General features: G+C 39.4%; 1 protein-coding gene and 1 long non-coding RNA gene across 2 annotated transcripts; both read right to left on the minus strand.

Moving 5' to 3' along the window:
* Positions 1 to 416: 416 nt before the first annotated feature.
* LOC311087610 (uncharacterized protein) lies at positions 417 to 2,803 on the minus strand. The gene is made up of 4 exons (XM_084120948.1): positions 2,652 to 2,803; positions 2,448 to 2,567; positions 2,233 to 2,343; positions 417 to 718 (listed from the first exon to the last, which is right to left on the minus strand). Exons 1-4 carry the CDS (start codon positions 2,698 to 2,700, stop codon positions 651 to 653), a joined length of 348 nt encoding a protein of 115 aa, XP_083977074.1. The 5' UTR covers positions 2,701 to 2,803; the 3' UTR covers positions 417 to 650.
* A 14,220-nt stretch (positions 2,804 to 17,023) lies between these two features.
* On the minus strand, positions 17,024 to 19,604 carry LOC311086111. The gene is made up of 2 exons (XR_014607015.1): positions 19,035 to 19,604; positions 17,024 to 18,052 (listed from the first exon to the last, which is right to left on the minus strand). It is a non-coding gene; the product is annotated as an uncharacterized lncRNA (long non-coding RNA).
* Between the last annotated feature and the right edge of the window lie 5,935 nt (positions 19,605 to 25,539).

Raw genomic sequence — 25,539 nt, forward strand, 5'->3', positions numbered from 1 at the left:
ATGCTCACATAAAATATCTTACAGGTGTTTACAAAAATGTAATTGGATAAACAGATGTATTTCAGTCAGCAAGGCAGAGGTAGCTGGCTAGCTTGTTCGGCTAATGTAATGTTAACCTAAACCTTACCTTCAACATAGGTGATTTAGACCTCTATCCAGTTGCTGTTCCCTTTCAGCTCATGAGTTTCGAGATCCTTCCTTGACCCACATCTAAGCTTGTAAATCGCGGTAGCAACAGGTCTAACACAGGGCTTGTGTTCTTGCAGTCTTTGTCTTCATGTTTTACTTATACTATCATCTGTGACACTTACTAATTGAACCAACAGTTTTTCAAAACAATTTTCTGGTCACTTACTGAGATAGATGTTTAATACACATAAGTAAATATTTTATTACATTCCTCACATTTTTTAAAAAATTCTTTATTAAAATTTCTTTATTTCTCCAATTCTTTATTACATTCTATAATAGCTTTTCCTTTATGCAAATAAAAGTCATGTGGTAGTTTTAATGCAGTAAATTTTTAATGTTAAAAAAGTACATATTTTCAGTTCCTTAACAGCAGAGCAACACACAAGCTTTATTCAGATTGTGTATCATATTGAGTTTGTTTGATGGTCTTTGCTGTAGAATCTGAAGTTCAGCTGGACTCACTGAAACAGGAAGTAGAAGAGCAGAGGAGACACGAGCAAGAGGAAGCTTCCCTTATACACTCCATCTAATCAAGACAGGAAGGAAATTAGTATTATTATCACTCCACTACTAATACTTACAATAATATTGATAATAATAGTTATGAAAACTGCATGTTCATTGTTGATCAATTTCTCACAGTTTTTTTTAAAAAACAATAAAAACTCTGAAAGTACTAGACTAATTCACAAGCTTCTGCTACATTTAGTATGAGTTCCTATGGGAACCGGAGCTTCTAACAGATCGATGCAGTGACGCAATTACTTTACCAATCAGTGATCGGCTCTTTTACTTAGAAGGCGGGACAGTTTCTCCCATTCATAAGTAATACAAGTGAACTGTCTTTCCCGTCTTTAATATCTAGCTCAGGTGGGTCTAATCCTTTATTAATCCCTTTATTATTATTATTATTATTATTATTATTATTATTTTATTTATTTTTTGTAAAAATACCTTCAGTGTGTATACATCACCTTTTCTTCTAACAACACTCAGTAAGTGTTTTGGAACTGACACTAATTGTTGAAGTTAGATTTTCTTTCTTATTGATAAATTACATTAAGTACTCAACAATCTGTGGTCTCTGTTGTTGTATTTTTTGCTTCATAATGCACCACACATTTTCAATAGGAGACCGGTCTGACTGCAGGCAACCTGAACCTGAACTCTTTTACTATGAAGCCACACTGTTGTAACATGTAAAGGCATTGTCTTGCTGAAATAAGATGGGATGTCTCTTAAAAACACGTGCCTTGATGGTACCATTATGCTACATTTTTTCTAATGCTATAGCCAGACAAAAGTGTCAAAACACATCATGATTATTATTTGCCGAGGTGTGTTCGATGCCATGGTAATATACTTTGTAACCACACAGTTGAGAGTCGTAATGAAACGAGACGACGCACAGCCAGCAAAGATGCAGTGGGGAAAAACCTCACAGTTCCAAATACGCACGGGAACAGCGAGGATCAGCTTCAAGAGAGAGTGAGATAAAGAAATCTATCATGTAGCTTATCACATTAATACGAAGTTTAAAACATTTAAATAGACATATCAAGTAGTAATTAATGTATATGAATGTTAGTTCATAGGCTAGAGCTGGTTAGGTTGCTGAGAGACGGAGACGCGCAGAGACGGCAAAAACGCGCTGTTTGATTTGTGATCGTGCTGTGCTTATTCCATTCATTCGAGTATCATTTTGTACAAGGCTTAAATCATTTAAATATACATACAATAATATATGATATCATATCGTTGAACATGTATATGATGTAGTAGCCTTTGAGTTGAAATTACTCTTGTGAGAATTCTGAGAGATGCACGCAGACAGATTTGCGCTCGTTTAAAGTTCATTCACTTCACTCATTATTGCATAGAGATTTTAGATAGAAGGTATTTGGCTTCGGGAACATCCCTAATCTACTCCAATAAAAAATGTTTTAAAAAATCTGATGACCATTATATTGAATTATTGTTTGTTTAATTTCCTGTGGATGAAATCAAACTGCTAGCACATGATCAAACAAAGGACAATACCTGCTGCATTGCAAAGATCAGTGTCGCAGCAGCTCGTTGACATTGGCCCTACAGTCCTTGGTTCACAATCAGCTGCGCACGCTTTAGTTGTGATGGACACCTTAGTGGAACCTGTAAAAAATTTCAATAAAATTCCAAGATTAGCAGTTAACATGTATACTTTCTCTCCAGCGGTATCACTTATACAGCAGATTTTCACATTATACTGGACTTACCGATGGATTGTTCCACCCTTGTGCTTGAACATTTAGAAACTCCAGCTGCACATATCTCCTCTTTTGCTGCACAGGAACCCGTCAAATCAGGTGTGCAGGAGTAACACTTGAGAGAATAACCTTACAGACAGAGAGAGACATTGAGTTAGCGCTCTACAGTATGATTAGCAAATAATGCATTTCAATACTTGCTGTTTTCTGTACCTCCAGTGAGAGAAATGAAAAGAAGAACGACGGACACCTGCAGATTCATCCTGGGTCAGGAGCTGAGTGACTTTACAGAAACAATGCTTCTGTTTCTTTTATGTCTGTTCAGAAAGGGGTGGGTTCATGGGCGTCAGTTTTGGTTTGAAATGTGCTGGGGACAATGACGCATTCGGAAGTGCATTTTCAGAAGTGCTGGGTACAATGACGCATTCAATGACGCCCGTCCTTCGGATGAGATGTAAAACCGAGGTCCTGACTCTCTGTGGTCATTAAAAATCCCATGGCATTTCTCGTAAAGAGTAAGGGTGTAACCCCGGTGTCCTGGCCACATTCCACCCATTGGCCCTTACCAATCATGGCCTCCTAATAATCCCCTTACATTGATTTGGCTCTATCACTCTCTATCTCCTCTCTCCACCTATAGCTGATGTGTGGTGAGCGCACTGAGAGATCCCCTGATATGATTGTAAAGCGCTTTGGGTGTACAGTAGTACAAACGAAAAATGCTATATAAATGCCTCATTCATTCATTTATTTTTTCTCTTTCGCGCAGGTCATGTTTTGAAAGACGATGTCCTGTAGCTTACTAATGTAAATAAATAAAAATGTTTAATAAAAAAAACATTGCTAACACAATGCTAAATCATAAATCAGATGTATGTACAATAACATTACGATTATGATGTCCAACAATCGATTTAAATAGTACATTTGGTTTAATTTGTCATTTAATGAGGTCTAATATATGTTGTTAGTGATGAGAATTTTCACGTGAATAAATCCATAGATTTTTAAGCGTGTATTTAACCCTCTGGTCCTCTTCGTTTAGGGGTCACACTTGGCTCCTTCGCGGTAAAAAGTGACCGAAGCCCTTTTTAATATTTTTTTATTATTATTTAGAATTTTGAAAGGTTTCTATGGTACTATGAAATAATTATACAATTATTATATTTTTTTTTTTAGGCTTTCTGACCCCAAGACTCAACTAATCTCTGCAATTCTCCATCTGTGATCCTTGGAGAGTCTTTGGCCACTCAAACTTTCATCCTCACCGTCCATTAAGACAATATAGAGACACGTCCTCTTCTAGCAGATTGGTAACATCTTTAGTTGATTATAACTTCTTAATTATTGCCCTGATGGTCAAAATGGGGATTTTCAATTCTTTAGCTATTTTCTTACAGCCACTTTCTATTTTGTGAAGCTCAACAATCTTTTGCTGCACATCAGAACTATATTCTTTGGTTTTACTCCTTGAATTTCCTTATACGGTCCTAAGGGTACTTCTCCCGGAAGGGTGCGCGCACCCGTAGACCAGAGCGAGAGAGCGAAAGCAGTACCTCATCTAAGCGCTCTGCTCGCTGCAGTCACAGGACTTTATTTATTCCCAGTTCCCTGCATTTCGACGATGATTGTTTTATAAACAAAGGCCCAGGGCTGCGTTTCCCAAAAGCATCGTAAGCCTAAGTTGATCGTAAAAATGATCGTACGACTGATCTTAATATTACGGTCTGTTTCCCAAAAGCATCGTAGCTTAAGTAGCACTTGAAAATCTTTGTAGATCTACGAGTGCTCTGGAGTAATCGTACATCCCCAAGTGCATCGTAAGAAGACTTTTATGAGGACACCTGCAGGACAACCGGCAGATTACACCTTTAAATTTATTAAAATGTATGTGATTATAATATAAGGTTTTGATTGTACTTTATTGTACACTTTATTACTCTTTTTGTTGTTGGTTAAATTAATGTATAAAATAAATAATTAAAAAGGTCAGAAAACAAAACAAAAAAATAGAAATAATTTAATCTAATAATTTTAATCAAAATTAAATGAATGAACAAAAAAATAAATAAAAGAAATCCTTTAAATCTGTTAAAAATTACATCTTTGTTTCGCTCTATCTCCTCTAAAAGGACATTAATTTCATCTTTTTGAAAGGTATCTTTTCATGTGTTTTTTTTTTTTTTTTTTCAGCCATTTTGTCAGTGCCTCCGCCAGTAGGTGCTTTATATATACTTGTCTTGATTGCTAATCCACAACAGATGACAATTATTAGGTTAAACGTTCAGAATACGATTCCATATAAGGTTATGTTTCAGCTTCACGAATGGACAGCGACTCTTAAGTAGCACGTAGAGTGTGTTCTCGCGCGTTCATGTTAAGTTAATTTTTGGGAAACGCTCGTGGAATTGCTGAGATTGACTGAAACTGAGTGTTTCACAACCCCTTTAAGGGAATTTGGCCTTTGTACTTCCCCATATTTAAACTGTGAAACAAGAAGTCATAGCCGGACAATTTCATGTTCCTAGTCACCCTGGTGTGCTAAATAAAGGTAAATATTAATGGGAATATACTTCAGAGATATTTTTCTCATAAAAAATTCTAGGGGTGCCAACAATTATGGCCAGCGTGTTTTGGAGAAAAACATTTATTTCATAATGTGATTTACTCCCCAATTTCAATTCTTTTACTTCAATGAAAGGTTAGATTTTTGCGCATTGTTTAAAGGAAAGATCAAAAGGATAAACAATACAGATTTTTTTTTACAGCCATTTTTTTTCATATTTTTCAGGGGTGCCATCAATTTTGACCACCACTGTAAATAGATAGAGAAGCTTTTTGATTCCCATTATTTTTTTTTAGACATGATTTCTGCATTTTTTAATTTTTTACATTTTATATATATATATATATATATATATATATACAAATTTTTGTCAAGGATTAGATATTTTAGATATTGGATAAGTATCAGGTTTTGCATTATGATTACAATCAAACAATGACATTTGGTTAGAAGGGAACACAATGCATTTTTGTTACTCAGTATTTGATAATATAAAAAATCTAACAAAATAAGGGATGGATAGTGATAATTCAAAACACTTTATACAGACATTTTGCAATTAATTGGTATTTTATTCAGTTTAATTCTGTAACTGGTAATAAAACTTCAGAAGGGAACAGCAATTATGATCTTTCATAACACCCCAACCTGATGTTCAATCAGGCTGGAACATCCTTTCTGTGTTGATCATGCATTCCTTGTGGTATCGGAAGTCCTCAGCAATCATATCAGTACACCTTTTACCATCAGGACCATGAATCTTGTGTAGTATCTCTTCATCTTCAAGTTTGTTTGCTTTTCCCATACTGCATTCTGTCTGTCATAAGTGGCGATCAAAATGAGGGATCTATTCCCCCTGGTCATGCATGCTCTTCCACAAATGAAGCACTCTTCCTTGTGTTTGATAGGCTGCGGCATTGATATCCGTGTTTTTTTAGTAGGCCCGCTGCTGTCTGGCTCAGGATTAAGTTCTCCTTCAAATTAAGTGCCTTCTGACTTTTCAACGTTTTTTCCTCTTCTGGTCAACAGTTTTACGATTTGTGTACTTTGCACGACATGTGTGTGCCACAAAGGATTCCTCCCCAGAAAGTCACATTGAGCTTTCAGCTGATTGTCAAGTCTGTATGAAACATCATCCTTTCGGTTGCATATAGGAGGGAAGGGTAGCCGTGACTTGTCAGTTTCTGAAGAGGACCAGCGTCACTGTTGTTTTTTGACATATTATGCAAGCAGTATAGTTGGTACTGAGCAGCTTTCTCTCCAGCTGCTTGGTTGAGAACTCAAGCTCCATCCTTTATTCTTCTCCAATTCACATCACTCCTCTCCTAGTCCCTCCTCTTCACTCTTCTCCCCTCTCCACTCCTATTCCATCCACTCCTCTCCACTCTTCTCTCTTGTTCAATCCACTCCTGTACTTTTCACTCTCTAGTCTCCACTCCAATCCACTCCGCTTCTCTCCACTCTTCTCCTCTTCTACTCCTCTCCACTATTCTCCTCTTCCCTCTTCTTCTCTCCGATTCAATCAACTCCTCTCCTCTCCACTCCACTTCACTTTCCTGGTCAATTCACTCCTCTTTTTTCCTCCTCTATTCTTCTCTCTTGTTCAGTCCACCCCTGTCCTCTTCACTCTTCTCTACTCCACTCCTCTTTACTGTCCTTTCCAGTCGTCTGCTGCCTTCTCTTTTCCTCCACAGCAAACCCAATAAGATCAGAACCAAATCTGTAAATGGGAAATATTGTGCATTCAGGTGAAAGAAATATAGATGTTTGACACTACTAGCTAACTAGCTTTTGACAAACTCACTCTATATACTGTACAGTACTATACTAAAACAAACTATGCATAATATATAGTATGTTTACATCTTACAGAACATTTGTATTGTTCAGTATTGTGTACAGTCTGATGTCCAATATAGCTACATATCGTTTTTGTGTGGCCATTCATGCCAAGCTAACTAGCTACAATTTTTCTAAACCTGAACGTAACAACTGGCCATGTAGCTAATTGCTAACGGCAGCTAACATTTACTGCAGCCTTTAGTTATCCTTACTAGCCTACTATCTGTCTGACATGAAAAATACTTCAAGGACCACACCAGCCTTCATATAAGTGTATTTCTAATGATTCCTCGCTCCAAATGTATCCCTGTTGCAGCATTTATTCTTATATCTATTTCTTTACCTAGCAAGTCCAGTTGAAATTTTAGCACTTTCTCAACTTCCGGTCGAAGCAAAATGGACATATAGGACACATACCTCTCTGTTACGTGCTCAGAGGATATGGTGCTCTGTTGTTGTTGTTTTTTTACTTTCACTTTCTCCGCTATCACCTCTTAGGGCGGTGCTGTTGGCTGTCAATCATCATTTCGACAGTTACACCTGAACGGGCGTCCCTGTTATAAAAGTGACGCAGACCGGAACCGGGGCAGAGAGAGAAGGAGGGAGTTGACTCGTTTTGTTTTGCCACGCTGGGTTGTTGGCGTGTTTTGTTTTTGATTTCTGATTCTTTGTTTAAAATTTTCAATTGGTTTAATTAACAGTTTGTTTTCTTTCAGTGATTTGTTGTTTTCGAAACCTGTAAAAAAGTCTTTATGTTTTCTTTATATTAGTTTATAGCCGACCAGGGAAGCATGTCACGTGACTTCCATTTTTTGCAACATCTCTAGGAAAACACGTTGTTAACACATTGGGTGCCACCATTGTATGTTATGAGTGTTTTTTAAGTAGTATAGTTTAGGTAGGGTGTGTTGAACGCCGAAGATGTTTTATTCTTTTTGAATTAGTAGCTTATTGGGAAGGGGAGATAGTTATATGGGTTTTGTTTTATTTATTTCTTTGATTTAGCCCCGCTCAGGTTCCTTCTCCCTGTGTTCAGTATTTTTATTAGTTTCTCTCTCTTTGAGTTATCATATTGTGAATAAATGTATTACTTTTCTTCAATTTAAACTCCCTTTGTTCTTGTGTTCTTTTGCACCAACACCTTAAACACGCACCAGGTTTTTTTGACTTTTGACTAAAATGCCATTTTAGTTTTAGTCATATTTTAGTCATCTGAATTGTTTTAGTTTTAGTCGACGAAATACAATAAGATTTTAGTCGACTAAATCTAAAATCGAATAGGTTTAGTTAAATTGTAATGCATTCATTTAGAATTTCTCTAAAATTTCCAAACCCATTATATACTCCCAGAGAAAACATCTATTAATAATTAACCTGTTAATATGAATCATTGAGAATGTTTGAACATGCAATGCAGACACAGATTTAACTGCAGTGACATAAAAAAAAAATCACAGACGAAAACGAGACAATAACTAAATAAAAACTAGCTTTAAATGATGACAACTATGAAGAAAATCTTTTGACACTTTCATCAATGTATATGACAAAATAATGACGAAAATTATAGAGTCAATGAAATTAACACTGTTCTGAGCATAAAAAAAAAAAAAAGAGAGAGTAATTCTCTACCCCATTCCTGTGAGGAGTTATGGCCGTTTAAAGGAACCACAGAAATGAGCTAAAACGGCTAAAGCTAGCTAAGTAAACTAGTAGAGAATGAATGCTGCTGCTATAGGGATACGTTTGGGATAAGGAATCATCAGAAATATACTTGTTTGAAAACGTACTTGGTTACTAACGTAACCTCGGTTCTCTCTAGAAGAGGGAACGAGTACTGCGTAAGTATCTTACGCTAGGGGAAAACCTCTTTTCCACGAGATATTGAAGCCAAAAAATTATCCTTATAAGTTTGTATTATTGCAAAACGCGGCCATGGGCGAGACAGCTCGCGCGCCCATTGGCTGCTCTGCGGCAACTGCATCAGCCTACCGAGCGAGGCCTGAGGTGACGTCAGGCCAGTGAGGGCGCTTCGCGCCCTCCGCGTCACGTCCCTCCGAAACGGGCGTGGCTTAGCCCTATAAAGGAAGGCTCGGGACAGCTGATCCCTGGTTTTTCATCGCCGAAGCGAACCAGAGTGTGTTGCATGCACGGCAAGATACGCAGTACTCGTTCCCTCTTCTAGAGAGAACCGAGGTTACGTTAGTAACCGAGTACGTTCTCTTACGAGAGGTCTCTCGTACTGCGTAAGTATCTTACGCTAGAGGACCCAATGCAAAACGCTGTGCGTGCCGGGATCAAACACCAATAAACCTGAAGGCGAAGCCCAGGAATTACAGTGCACAATCACCAGGGGCACTCACAGAGAGTCCTGGAAAGAGGAGCGGAATCACTCCATCCATATGAAGCAGCGTCATAGATGCAATGTTAACATAATCATACACAGACAGGGCGGAACTGACCTGAACTGGTGCATAAAATGCGGGTCTTACGCAATACAGCCCATAGCATAAACAGTCGGCGGCGCGCAGCGCTTACGACCTCAGCGTCCTAGTAAGAAGCACTGATTCGTCTATACCGACAGCAGCTTAGCCTGCAAGGCGGGAACCTCTAGGTTATAGAACCTTATAAATGTAGACGGCGAGGCCCAGCCTGCCGCCCTACATATGTCTTGCAAGGAAATCCCGCTAGACCAAGCCCACAAAGAGGCCACGCCTCTCGTGGAGTGCGCTCTGACACCCAACGGGCACTGTAAGCCCTTGGCAGTGTACGCCAGCGCTAAGGCGTCAACTATCCATCTGGATAGGCTCTGTTTCGAAACAGCCAGTCCCTTGGAACGTCCACTGAACGAGACAAACAGCTGCTCAGTCTGTCTGAAAACAGACGAGCGAGACACATAAACTCTTAGCGCCCTTACTGGACAAAGAAAGCTTGCGTCCCCTTCCTCGCCCGACACCGGCAGGGCGGACAGGGAAAAGACCTGAGCCCGAAACGGCGTGTTGAGGGATTTTGGAACGTAACCATGCCTAGGTTTGAGTATGACTCGTGAGTCGCTTGGCCCAAACTCTAAGCATGCCGCGCTCACCGAGAGCGCGTACAGGTCACCTATGCGCTTCACTGAAGCGAGAGCCAACAAAAACACTGTTTTGAAAGACAAGTGTTTGAGGCTATTCGTTTGGATAGGCTCGAAAGGGTCACCTTTCATGGCCTCCAAAACCGTAGAGAGGTCCCACATAGGGACTGAAGGAGGTCTGGGAGGATTCAGCCTCCTAGCTCCCCTGAGGAAGCGGATGACTAAATCGTTCCTTCCTATTGACTGACCGAGCGTTGATTTAGAAAACGCTGCAATAGCCGCCACATAGACTTTGAGCGTGGAGGGGGCTCTGCCCTTATCCAGCAGCTCTTGTAGGAAGGAGAGAACCTCCGTCACCCCACAGTCGAAGGGTGAAAAGCCCCGAGCTGTGCACCAGCCGGAGAATACCGACCACTTCGAGGCATAGAGCTGTCTGGTAGACGGAGCTTTAGCCTGAGTGATAGTATTTAGCACTCCCTCTGAGAGGTCAGCGGGTACCCGTTGAGCGCCCATACATGAAGGGACCACAGCTCCGGGTGAGGATGCTAAATCGAACCCCTGGCCTGAGAGAGGAGGTCCCTCCTCAAGGGCACTGGCCATGGGGCAGTGTCTGCTAACTGCATCAGAACTGGGAACCACGGTTGGTTCTTCCAGAGCGGTGCTACAAGCAGCACTGAGCATTTTACTTCCCAGACCCGTTCTATCACCTGAGGCAGGAGAGAGACGGGGGGAAAAGCATAGAGCGGGCAGTGCGGCCACGTTTGGGACAGCACGCTCTTGCTCTTGGAAAAGAACACAGGGCAGTGAGCGTTTTCGTGAGACGCGAACAGGTCTACTTCCGTTCTGCCGAATCTCTCCCACAACAGTTGGACTGTTTGCGGGTGTAGAGACCATTCGCTCGCCGGAATGTTGTTCCTGGACAGTCTGTCTGGCCCCAATTTCTGAAGCCCAGGCACGTGCACTGCTCTCAGGGAGCGCAGGTTGCGCTGAGCCCATACCAGAAGGCGTTTCGCAAGTCTGTATAAATTTCGGGATCTGAGACCGCCTTGGCGATTTATGTAGGACACCACTGACATGCTGTCCGAGCGGACTAAGACGTGGTGGCCCTTTATCTGAGGACAAAAACGCGTCAGCGCGTTGTCCACTGCCAACATTTCCAGGCAGTTGATATGTTGAAGCTTCTCCCGATCTGACCACTGGCCGAAGAACGGTCTGCCCTCGAGCAGCGCTCCCCATCCCGAGGTGGAGGCATCTGTCGACACCACATTCACCCTCGAGGAAGTCCCCAGGCTTACACCTGATTGGTACCAGTCGTTTGCTTTCCAAGGTTTCAGAGCTGAAAAGCAAACCTGATCGACCTTGAGACAAAGCTGACCGGATGCCCACGCTCTGCGCGGTACCCGCGCTTTCAACCAGAACTGCAGAGGGCGCATGCGGAGCAAGCCCAGCTGAAGAACTGATGATGCTGAGGCCATAAGACCGAGCATCCTTTGAAATTTCCTGAGCGGGACGGTCGCGCCGCAGCGGAAAGAGCTCGCTGCGCGCCGAATGTCTAGCATGCGCTGTGATGACAGCCGCGCTATCATAGACTGCGAGTCCAGAACTGTGCCCAGAAAACGATATCGTCTGACTGGGGTTCAGAGAGCTCTTCGCCCAATTGACTCTGAGACCTAGATTCTCGAGGTGATCGAGTAAAATGGTCCTGTGCTCCACAAGCTCTGATCGTGATTGAGCTAGAATCAGCCAGTCGTCCAAATAGTTCAGCACTCGCATACCTCGGAGTCTGAGAGGTGCGAGCGCTGCGTCCATGCACCTCGTAAATGTACGGGGTGCTAGGGACAAACCGAACGGTAGGACTGTGTACTGATAGGCCTGGCCCTCGAAGGCGAATCTCAAGTATCGCCTATGACGTGACGCTATCTGTATTTGAAAATACGCGTCCTTCAGATCTATCGACATAAACCAGTCTCCTCGGCGAATCTGCGCAAGGATTTTTCTGGTCGTGAGCATTTTGAAACTGCGTTTCGCCAATGCTTTGTTCAGCTGTCTTAGATCCAGTATGGGTCTGAGACCCCCGTCTTTTTTCGGTACCAGGAGGTATCTGCTGTACAGCCCCCCTCCGCTTTGAGCTTGAGATAAAGGCTCTATAGCCCCTTTGCTCAACAGTTTTGATATTTCGGCTCGAAGTAGGTGTTTGGGTGCAGGTGAGCGGGTTTTACTACGCGCTCGCTGGCTGCAAAATGCACATCTGCAGTCGCCTTCAGGGAACTGACAGAGCGAAGCATTGGTGGCATAAATATATGCCGCTAGACCGGGATTCGAACCCCGGTCTCCCGTGCGAAAAACCTATGATTCCGCCACTGAGCCACAGGGGGAAACACACAGGCTTTCGGATGCGCTGAGCATATAAGAGAGCGTCAACATGTATTCTTCGGCGTTTGCTGGCAGGCGTTCGTGTTTATAACAGACTTGCTTGCTGCAATATGATATTTCCAGTTGCCTGATCAGGGAACTGAGAAATGTGAGAGAAAAAAGGGCAGTCCGGCCGAGGCGGGACTAAAGAACACTCTTTTCTCCTTTCGCCGGTGAGTGACGTGCGCAGGGGCAGGGTAGCTTTTCTTGTAACGTAAAGAAAAACTAACCCCGACCGTCCGCTTCCAGGAGGAGCAGCCTCGGAGAAGGATGCCAGGTGAGTCCTCAGAGTCACCATAGGCAATTGGCTCGCAGTGAGGGCAGTCGCCGTCAGTGAGCGCGAGAGCTGCGTGATCTCTTTTAGTGCAATGAGAGTGTGTGTCGCGGCGGCGAGCACACATACATACACAAAACACAGTAGCAGAGAAAAGGATATGGGCGCCGGATAGCGCAGCGGGAGCGGCAGTAGAAGGCGGCGTGGCCAGCAGCTTCAGATGATGGCTCGTCCCGCTGAAAGGCTTCTTCAGACGGCGCGGCTTCTCTCGGGATCCAACGATGCGTGAGCTTCGCTGAAGAGATGAAAAATCAGGGATCAGCTGTCCCGAGCCTTCCTTTATAGGGCTAAGCCACGCCCGTTTCGGCGGGACGTGACGCGGAGGGCGCGAAGCGCCCTCATTGGCCTAACGTCACCTCAGGCCTCGCTCGGTAGGCTGATGCAGTTGCCGCAGAGCAGCCAATGGGCGCGCAAGCTGTCTTGCCCATGGCCGCGTGCTGCTGCAACGCATTTTGCAATAATACAAAATTATAAGGATAATTTTTTGGCTTCAATATCTCGTGGAAAAGAGGTTTTCCCCTAGCGTAAGATACTTATGCAATACGAGAGACCTCCCGTAAGAGAACTGGTGTGGTCCTTTCAGTTAATTACCATTACAATATCCATATTACTATTCTTTTCCCAAAACACTGGGGCAGACGGTATTCACTAAATTCACTGTCACTTACCACAGACAATGATGAGCAGCTTCGAAGTCTGTTAGTTACCGTTGGTTGGTTGTTCCAAACAAACTCATTCAAATTACTAAGATAATGTGTGTATGCATAAGTGTGCCATGATGTTAAATATCCAGCATGTCTTTCGGAATTTTGAGAGTAGCCTAAAATTCTATTGAGGTTCTGAGCCTGTTGATCAACTAGTAGTGAAATCCTAACATATCCATTGATTTTGGTTGGATGATGATGATTTTTTTCTGTGGAATGAGTATACTGTTTGGTGAAAAGAATGACATATCGACTGATGTCATAACTTGGGGGAATAGTTGATTGATTGCCAATGAAGTAAAGATGGAAATATTGGAAAAAAAGTGAGAAAACTATTTATTTATTTTTTGCATTAAATTGATGCAAAATCATGTAGAAATGTGTTTTAAGAGTTATTTTTTTCAGTGGATTGTCAGCACATGTATTTGGAATGCATGTATTGACAGCCTTCCCAACCCACTGAGGATTTGAGGAAAAAAATAATTACACACATTTTTCTGATAAAAAATAAATGGTGCATACCATAAAACTTCAAATAATAGCCCGGGCTTCTATTTACCCAAATCGCCGAACTGCACCGGCTTGTATTTGAGACAGGCGTCTATAAGAGACAGGCCTTTAATTTAGTGTTGAGATGTTCAAGCATGACAGTAGGAGGTTACCACATTATATTATGTTTTATTTATAATTAATTCGAATGTGTTTAACAAAAACATTTAATGTAAGAAATGTCTTTGGCTATTGGCAGCATAAAAAAATAATAAAAAAATAAAAAAAACATAAAAAAACTAAACGATGTGACAGCAATGGGCAGAACACAAGTTACCACTAAAATCCATCGAGCATATGAACTTGTTGCCTGAAACACATCAACAAGAAAGAATGAAGGCTACCCTGTAAAACAACTGCAATCATGTGATAGAAAATTACTCTATTCATCACTATCATCATCCTCGCGATCCTCAATTACAAGTTCATTGGCGAATTCCTCCTCCACGTCGCTCTCCTCCACTTCTCCCTCTCCAACCTCCGCTAACTCTGCCTGCCTTGCTTGCACTAACAGCTCCCGCCCAGATGCGCACGGCCCTCTTTGAAACAATGGATAAGGTGATCCTCGCTTCCATCAGAAGCTACTGTCAGGCCACATGCCTAAGGATAACATCCCGAATGTAATGAAATTATCTCCTCTGTTTCCCTCACACACACACACACACACGCGCGCGCGCGCGCGCGAATAGTGATGAGTCGTTCATGAACGGTTGCGTGTCACGTGAAATCTAATCAAAACATAGAACAGACGATCTGACGGGTTTTAGAAGATCAAATACAACCCGATACTAAAAAACTATGGAGAGAGAATTGTGTCTTTATTACATGCAAGAAAATAAATGATCTGAGAGAGAGAAAAAAGTTTGAGAGAAAAAGTTATCACACTGATAGCAAAAAAGCATTTCATGAGAGAAAAAAAAAATATTTGAGAAAAAAAGTTTTCATACCAATAGCAAAAAATAATAATATTTGAGACTAAAAAAAGTTTTGAGAGAAAGTATTTTCTCATAGAACAAAAAAATATAAATTTGAATTTTTTAAAATTATTTCTGAGAAAAAAAAATCTCTCTCAAAATACTTTGAAAAAAACTCTCAAATATATATTTTTTGCTATCAGTGTGAAAACATTTTCTCAAAAAAAAAAAAAGTGTTTCTCTCAAAATGCTTTTCTTTGCTCTCGATGCAATTTCTTGCTCTTGTGTCAGGATTCTGCTTTCACTGTGAAAATTGTGTCATGGGCGGGGCCACGTTCCTATTGGCCAGTCAGGTGAGCATCGTCTTGCCTTGGGAGTCGAACTGAATCATTGTTCGGTTCACCGGCATAGATGCCGCCTCTGCCTTAGTTGAGCACGGACCAGCCGCGGCGCTACCATTTTAGGTCCGGGCCCACCCATTTTCTACTATGGTTTTATACGTTTCTTCATTCGGATCTATTTGCGATCCATTCCATTCTAAACAAACAACGCAGTTTACATGCTTCGTCCTTGTTACATTATTCATTAAGATAATAATTAATAACGCATAATTATCAGTGAACTTGATATATGTTGCAATTTGCACCAAATGCAACACTGCACTCCCTTGTGAAGTCGATTGGATGAACGGTTCTTGAAATAATCAAAATGCAAACAGACAGACAGACACATAAAAATTCCTGCCTTTATTAGAGAGAAGAATATGTTCAGCACCCTCTCTCCGAAGCTTTGAATATTCGATGTTCAAAAAATGGTATTCGGACCAGCCCTACTGCCCAGCCCACAATTGTTTTTCGCCTAGAGCGGCAGAAGTGCACTCGCCGGCCCTGGTTGCAGATATGTTTTACTATGCATGCACAAACAAATGCCTTTCAACTTAGCGTGCAAAATTCAGAATAAAATGAATGTGCAGCAATTTGTACAAAGTCTGTGTGCCTACTATATGTGTTGTAGCCATTAAATAAGCTCATTTAGTTTAATATTTGTTAAAATATCATAATGTTATTTTTTCATCTTGATTATGAAAAGTGAACCGCACGAATAAATCCTGGCGCCGTATGGAGCTATTCTTGTGCCAATAAAAATGAACGTAGCTTTTCAAGAAACTAATGAAAATATATATTGAAACTAAATAAATTATCTCTAGAACTGAAAAAGTATAAATCGCAGGCAAATTTTTTGATTTCGTTTTTAATACACTGCATGTTTTGCTAACTATTTCTCATATTTCAATCGCTGATCTGAACTTACAAATGCGCTTCCAGAGTTTTCATTTACGCTTCTGAAGTTTTCGTTTACGCTCCCAGAGTTTTCGTTCGCCGTTCTGACACATTTCTCTCATGGGGGCGGGGCTAGTAGCAGTGTGTTCTCATTGGTTACTGAGCTTTTGATCGATAGCTTCGTGACCTGGAAGTGAAGACGTCAGTGGTGTGTTTATGTGTGGATGTGAGCGTCTGTAATCGCAGCTTTCTATTTCATTTTACTGATATTAAGTTATGTTTGTTTTTTAATTTGATCTGTATTTACATGCTGCTACTACTTAGTTGGCAGAAGCTTTTAGGAGCACAAGAGATCTATTCAGTCTATTCAGGTGTAATTGCACATTAAAGTACTGTATATAATACTTAAAATATTGTAGTGTCCAATGTTTTCGGAGAATATTTGTTTATTCCTGATGATTCTTTTGCATGTTAGGCTCTGATTAGGTTCAGCTGTTACAATTTAAAGAGAATACTAGCAAACGTGTGTGATGTATTCAGCCGTCAAGAAAGTCAAACTTCAACCAGGTAATCAAGGTTGGCAACCATGGCCATCACACTACTCACTGTTAGCATGATATACGTTTACACCATCAAAATTAATGATCACTTAAATAAGAGGAATTTAAACAAAATAAAAATTGCAGTCGTGGCCTGCTGTCAGATACAGACCTCAAACGGCATTTCATTACATATGTCACACAAAGAATGTTCTTGTTGCCATTTTTTTTAAATTGATAATTGTATTTAGTTATTTCATTTAATTAACACTATCTTCTAACATTTAAAATTGTAAATATATTTTAACAATCATCAACCGTTTCAATCGTGACTTATACAACCAGTTAAATGAATGTAATTGAAAATATGAATTCAAATAAATTACATTCTTTATTGTCACTAAAGCATATATACACAAGTATCAGAGTGAAGGTCTTGGATGTGTTGTGACAGGAAAGACCAGAATCCACAAAACATTAACTGCATAATATACATGTGATGCACAGTATTCTCATCATATACATTACTATACAAAATGCACAATTACAAATACAGAATACATTTTAAAAATTCATATACATTTTAAATGTTGCAATGATTCTTTGAGCAGTTCCTGTTGCAGTACAATAGCAAAGCAGTGACTGGACACAAGCAGTACAAGGATAGTCCAGCCAAAACATGAGGATTCTCTCATCATTTACTCTCCTTCATGCCATCCCAGATGTATATGACTTTCTTCTTGACATAAACATAGACAAAGATTTTTAAGGAAATAATCCATCTCCGTGAGTCCATAATACAAGTGGATTGTAACCCATGTACGTAAGATTTTTAATAGTTAAAACAGTTTACATTATTAGTATTTATTTTATCTAGCCTATTGTTTGACTTCAGAAGGCATTGATCATCCACTGAGGTCGCATGGATTACCGTCACGCTCACTGTGTGTGGTTTTTAAAGCGTCTTTAGGACTCGCAGAGATGGATTACTTTCCTTACAATCTTAATTCGTGTTTATCTGTAGAAAGAAAGTAAAATGCATCTGGGACAGCATGAAGGTGAGTAAAATAAGAGAGAATTGTATTTTTGGGTGAACTATCCCCTCAACATTCATATGCTATTGGTATGCTAATCCAAGATCAGCATAGATTAATAAGAATAAAGTGAAACCTCTTGTGTACTTGTGAACTATGTTTGTTTTAATCTAGAGGAAATTGAAATATTTGCTAGTTTATATTAAAATAAATCAGGTGTCTGAAGATCAAGATCCCAGTCATTCAAAGGTGATGTGTATGAACAAAGTAAGATTATTGTCTGAAAGGGACAGTGGATCTCTGTTACTATCACTCCATCCTCTGGGTCAGCATCAGAATTTTGTTTATGGAAAAGTTGCTCCACTCCCTGGAAAATGAGAGAGGAAATGTATTATAATCTAACAATACAAACTGCTTTGAACTCCCCATACAGTAACAAGTTGCAGACTTAAAATATTTATTATATTTATATTTAAGGGATTTTACAGTACTAAATATTTACCTTGGAGTCAAGCAGCATTTATCATCTGTAATACTGTTGTGTAACCAGTAGATGGCTGTATTGCCCTATATATAAACATATGGATGTGTATTCCCTAGTTGCTGGATGTTTTCAGTCATAATTACTTGCATGTATTAAGTTTTAATTTGGACATATATTTATTATTAAAGACTATTAAAGATTTAACATTTGTCAAAGAAATGTTCATTTGAAGAGCACATTTTTTCATTATTATTAGTCAAATATGGACACAGAAAAAGCAATTTGTTACTCATACTAGATACATATAATAGCTTTATCAGTCATCTTTATCACACAAAAGTAATCAGAATAAATATTGCAACCAGGGCGATACTTCAAAATAATTGAGTGTTTACATATTACGAACAGAGACGTGGTCTGTGGTCAAGTCGTGTCTCTCCTCTTTCAAAAACTGCATCGCAAATTAATCAGCAATTGAGAAATTCAGGTTTAAATAGCTTTATTGGCATGGTAAAAAAGGCTTTACATTGCCAAAGTTGAATCAGGCAGTGATTGACAGCGCTCTGGTCCTATGGCATCAGTCATTGACTGATACAGTACAGATAGGCTACTGTACAGTACTCTAGCTCAATGTTGTTTGGGGTGGCTGTGGGGAAATATGATCTAATCGAAGACTGTAACCGAATGTAGATAAACAAGTCATGTAATGATTGGGCTAACAGTTAAATCAAGACAACACAGCTCAGCTGTATAATGTTATGGGCTCTCACTGAGCTCTAAAATGCCTCTCCACCTGAAAAAAGCCAGTACTGTATTATAAATAGTATTAGTATAGTATTAAAAACAAAACAAAAATCAGACTTACCACGAGTAGGCTAACGCTATCCAGTATCCTCCTGATATAGCGACGATACCTAATGATAAATATCATTCGTCTGTACTATTCCTTCTATAAGAGATCATCTCAACAATATAGTGTAGCAGGAAATAAATACAGATATAAACTTAATATCAGTAAAATGAAATAGAAAGCTGCGATTACAGACGCTCACATCCACACATAAACACACCACTGACGTCTTCACTTCCAGGTCACGAAGCTATCAATCAAAAGCTCAGTAACCAATGAGAACACACTGCTACTAGCCCCGCCCCCACGAGAGAAATGTGTCAGAACGGCGAACGAAAACTCAGGGAGCGTAAACGAAAACTTCAGAAGCGTAAATGAAAACTCTGGAAGCGCATTTGTAAGTTCAGATCAGCGATTGAAATATGAGAAATAGTTAGCAAAACATGCAGTGTATTAAAAACGAAGTCAAAAAATTTGCCTGCGATTTATTCTTTTTCAGTTTTAGATATAATTTATTTAGTTTCAATTTATATTTTCATTAGTTTCTTGAAAAGCTACGTTCATTTTTATTGGCACAAGAATAGCTCCATAGCGCCGCTAGTGGCACGGACACTCCAATGTTTGGGTAAGATGATTCACGCCCAGATAGCCACTGGACGCTGTAACGGATAAGGGCCGCAACCGCAAAACGACAGAGCCGGGTCTGTTCCGCATCCGCCTCACGGACTCGTTCCTGAGTCCAAACGCACATCGGGCCAAAGCCGTTTCTGGTCTGTTTTTAGGGGTTGTTGCGGATATGTGACAGCGCCGATCCAGCACCGCCTGATCATCCCGTTACAGATGCGTAACGGGTGCGAGAAACGATTCCGCCTACCGGAGCTGTGCCGGATGTGTTACGATTCCACTTAAATCACCACTGGATTGTCCTTTTGCCTTATTTTCGGCATTTTTGTCAGTTAGGTTATCATAGTAACCTATGCTACCTAGGCATACATAAAGTTATTTTATAATAATGCTCTGTCTATCTACAGTAATTATCTTTTAATATATAGTTTTTCTGTGTAAAATAACTAAGAAGTTATGTATAAAAATGCAATAAGTACATAAATTCAAATACAAAGTTTGTATATTTTCAATTTTTGCAGATCCAGTTTCACAACTTTGACCAATCTCTAATTAAGTACTTAATAATAGCAAATGTACAGTCAATTTCTGTTAAATACAAGTACGGAATACCTGCACATTTACAGTATTACTCATTAAACAAAACATCAAGATATGTGAATGATAGGAAATACAAGCTTAGTATATAATTTAGAACATGTAAAAATATCCACATTAAAAGACAATTGCTGTATACCTTTATACTCTAATATAACTTATTTTAAACATTTACAATTACATTTTATCCAAAGTGACTTAAAATTAAGAGAACAATAGAAGCAACAAGTGCAGTGACAAGTCCCAGTTAGTGTAGCGCAGTGCACAATTATTATTATTTTTTTTATTAAAACAAAGATTTAGTATTATTGGGTCAAGTGTTTATGAAAAGATGGATCTTTAACAGTTTCTTGAAAATGTGTTGAGTTGCGCCGGTCATTCCACCAGCAGGGAACAGTCCAGGGAAAGGTCAGTGAAAGTGATTTTGTGTCTCTTTGGGATGATGGCACCACAAGGCGCCGTTCACTTGCCGAACACAAGCTTCTGGAGACACATAGATCTGAAGCAGTGAGTTTAGGTCTTGCTGCAGCATCTGGATCAGTTGCAGAGGTTTGACTGATGCTGGAAGGCCTGCCAGGAGAGCATTACAATAGTCCAGTCTGGATAGAACAAGAGCTTAGACAAGGAGTTGTGTGGCTCCGATAGGAAGGGCCGGATCTTTCTGATGTTGTAGAAGGCAAATCAGCAGGATCACACAGCAAGGATGGTTTGGCTGAAAGTGAAACCATAAGCAGTTCTGTCTTGGCAAGGTTGAGTTGAAGGTGAAGGTCATTCATCCAGCAAGAATTTTCCATCAGGTAGGCTGAGATGCAAGCAGCAACCGTCAGATCCTCTGGCTGGAATGAAAAGTAGAGATATGTGTCATTAAGTGATAGGAAAAGTCATGTTTCTAAATGACAAAGCCTAGTTATGCTACAAAAAACAAACAAAAAAAAAAACAAATAGATGGGTGGAATCTAACACAATCGTGGTTTTACTGTAGTAAAAACAAACCTTGTGCAGCTACAGTGGCCTCACAAGGATCAAATGAATATTCACATGGGAAAATATAGTATAAAACAAATTAAATTTTCTGCCACTTTTAGTGCAATCATATGGAATCAGAAGACTCGGCCATTACAATATTTTAAATTACTTCTTCCCATACCTTGTTTGCCATGATCATTCTGCTTTCCACTTGACCTGAAATCACACACAAAAAAAAATTTAACAACTCAGTATTACATTTACACATGTAAGAATATGTTCCACTGAGACAATGCAAAACCTGACTATGATCTGGAAGCTGAGCAGGAAAGGCTAACAGTGAAGTTTTGAGCTGAGACGAGACACCTAAGGTTAGGGGTGTAACTGTCTGTTCATCTGGATCAATGCAATTTTCATAACCAATGATTAAAAGTATCCTATGAAAAAGGCTACTATGATGACCCCAGGCCATACAAAATGTAGATACGTTAATTCCTTCATCAGAACACAAACATTCTATCAACTTTTATGTTATAAGCCTAATATATGCACATGTATGCATTCTATAGCTACATGTTGGCAAGCAGATGCAGCCAGAATATGCAATTTATCATGTTGTGTTCATATTCTAGTCTCATGTGCTTTCCTGTATCATCAACAAGTACAGTATTTACTGAATTCGTTTTCTTACCAGTCTTGAGATAGCCATGTTAACCCTTACGAAAATTAACTATGGTTTAACCACAAAGAAAAAAAAAACAAAAAAACATGGTAGGCCTATTTGTATTTGTAGTATAACTGTGGTTATTAAAAATGGTAATAAAAATCCGCCAAAAACGTGGTTACTATAATTAAAACCGAGGATATTTTTTAAGAGAATAGTTTTCAGCTTCCAGAAGGTGTTTCAAAACGTCCCGCCATTTAAGAGATTGATTTACTGACAGATACTATCGCGTATTAACAACGATTTTATACACAATTAAACGGACTTTGATATGTATAACAAGTCTACGAAAGCTTGTTTTAGGTCTTTTGAGATGTGGGTTCAACTGATCTTTCTTAAAACAGATGGAAAATGTAAAGACGCATGATGCTACATTTTCAGTGTTTTGCCCTCCAGCTCTCGCCAGTTATGACAGAACATCATTTAAGAATGCTAACGTTAGCTTGAAAACTGTAAACGTAACACAAATGTAATATAAAATATCGTTCACATGTAACTTAGGATAATGAGACTCTTACCTCAGCCGGTGACCGGTTGGCATGATGTCCGCTCGCTGTGACGAACAAGGCTCACAGAAAAGGGCGTTATTTCCAAAGAATCCAAACGGACTGACTGAAAACAGGGCTCCTGCTCACGGCTGCTCTTGACGAATACGATTGCTTTGAACCACTGTTGATTTCACAATCCACTTCACGAGAGTAGACTGAATTCAAATCTCCCGCTTGCCCAAACTCGACTGATCAGCTAACGTTAACCGTTGTGGGCGGGAGTAAACAGCGGAAAAGTAATGGCGGCGAATTTGAATCTGCGTCATCGCGCGCGCGCCCTGAATGTGCAGCAACGGAGATTTGGAAAAATATTCATAAAATATACATGAAATTATGGGAGAATAAGACAATGAAATAATGATCAAAATGAGTATAAAATAAAATGTGAAATAAAAAATAATTCAATACAGGCCTACTGTAGCCTATGTAGTAGGGGTGGAGCCGAACCCGAATATGGTATTCGGAAAGGCACAAATAATGTGTTTTTTACGAATACTTATTTCGAACAAATACTTAAAATATTTGTATTCGGGAACAAGAAAAACTTTATATCAAAAAGCTGCGTTTCCTCCGGCTGTAAATCCACTTGATAAGAAAGGAGGAAATGACACGGAAATATTTTGGATTAGGCTAATGTCACGTTGCCATAAGCGGTCGTTCACATAGCGCGTTTTTTGCGCGTGCAGATTTCAAATGTAGGCGCGCGGCAAGCGCGCTCGTTTTTCCAGGCGCGCCTATGTTGGTTGCATAGCAACGACAGACGCGGTGCGAACTGCGCTCTCCATGATGACGAGGAAGTATCAGCAAATAATTAATTGATTTCTAGCCCTTGCATTAGCTTTAGATATATTTATGGAGATGAGAAATGAAATAAAAAGCCGTCATCATGTCATTAATATCAGTCCTTCAGAAAAGCTGTTCTAGGCTTATTCTTGGCTGGATAACTCTTAGCAGGTTTAAAAAGCCCTTTTAAAATTAAATATGAATGCAGTTTTGGATTAAATAAAAGTACAGCCAAGTCAAATAAAACACGTTTTATCTCCTGTAGATTTGGTAACACTACAAGATACCATTCATTAACATTAGGCTACTTAATGCACATCTAACATCAACACATTGAGTGAACAATATATTTTTACAACATTAATTAATGTTTGTGAATGTTATTTAATACAAACACTTGATTGGTCATGTTTGTTCACTTCAGTCATTGTGCATTAAATAATGTTAACATAAATAATGTTAACTTTTGATTTTAAAAATGTATTTTTAAATTAACCCCAAGGAGAATAATTGCGACAGTATATAACTATTGTTTATTGTTAGGTCATTTTATCTAATGTTATCTAACAAATTGAATCTTATTGTAAAGTGTTTTTAATACTACAGTTTCCATCTTTGTAACTGTGATATACACTTTAATATATGTAAATTTAATCTAAATTAAGCTTTGGTACCGAAATTGGTACCGAGAACCGTGGATTTTCACTGGTATTGGTACCGAATACTGAAATTTTGGTACAGTGACAACACTAGTAGCTCTGTTAGCTCGGTAATTTAGACAATAGGCTGTTGACAGAGTTGTTGGTAATAGCTGTTATGTTATTTTCTTTTCAATGACGTTCCTTGTTACATGTTCAATTGCTGGATTTATGGAAAAACATCAACCAATATTGCATATCCATAATTATTATAATGGATATAATTAAAGAATACTTACACTATAACGTAAATTAGAAGTGTAACGCAAAAAAAATGGATTTTTACACCTATTTTGAATTTTACTCGAATACAAATACAAATACAAATACAAATACAAATACTTTTCCCCCCTCAACAAATACAAATACAGATACAAATACCGGCTGCTTTGCACACCCCTACTATGTAGGGCACTGAATGTACAAATACTATTATTTAACCTTAAAAAAACTCACTTTAACCCCCACATGCTTAATAATCTGTAAGGAAAACATATTGAATAGATGCTGATTTCCGCAGTTATACCTTCTTTACTTTGTTTTCTAATTTCACAGAAAAAAATCTGTAAAATATTACCTAATAATTTCTGTAAAATTACACATAACTCTGTAAAAATACAGACAAGTTCCTTTAAAAAAAACGTAAAATTGATGTAAAACCAAAATACAAGCAATTACCTGCAAATTTAACAGTGGACCTTTAAATTACAGCCTTTTATTTTACAGATATTTGCTGTAATAATGACAAAACGGTAAAAATCTGTAAACAAATACAGACAATTACCTGTAAAATTACACCTTTTTTTACAGTGTGTGCTGTAACGGACCTTATAGCATCACAAAATGTTGCTGTATAGTTTTTGAACACTGATAATATTGCTCAGCTTAATGACAATGCATTTATCTCATGCTCTAGATAGAAAAAAAAATATGCAGACAGGTAAAGTTGTTTTGAAAATGTTTATTCCACGGAGTTCTTCACACAGTTTGAGAAAAGTATTTCGGATGTGGTCCACATCAGGTAGTCTCTGTCAAAACAGTGTTGGCTCAAATCCGTTTTGCAGATATGGGCCAGAGCAGTTTTTAGCCCTTTTTTAAATGCAGTCGGCTCAGATATGTATCACAGATTCGGGCCACACCAGTGTAGCCTGTGTGAAAACAGTATCGGCTCAGATTCATATTGCAGATCTGGACCAAATCAGTGTCAGACACAGCTAATGTCTTTCGGTTACCTATGGGAAAAGTGATCTGGGCCAGATCTGTAAAATGATATAAATACTGAACTGATGGCAGTTAGAATGTTTAAGCTGAAACCTCTATCTGGCACGGATCTGGTTCACAATCAGAAAACGTCTCTAAGATAGAAACGGAGGCAAGGGGCTTAAAACGGATCCGGGCCAAATGTAATTGCTATCTGGGCGGTGATCATATGCCTGGTTCAGATTACAAGAATTTTGTGTCTGTTACGATAGTCACGGTGTCAGATCTTCGGTGTCAAAATCTTGTCATGTCGTGGATGGACAAGAAATATGTCAGACTACACGTTGCTTTCAGACCAGTCACCGCGAGCCGTCTCACGC

This window comes from Abramis brama (assembly GCF_963993115.1).
Source record: "Abramis brama genome assembly, chromosome: 7".
NCBI lineage: Eukaryota > Metazoa > Chordata > Actinopteri > Cypriniformes > Leuciscidae > Abramis > Abramis brama.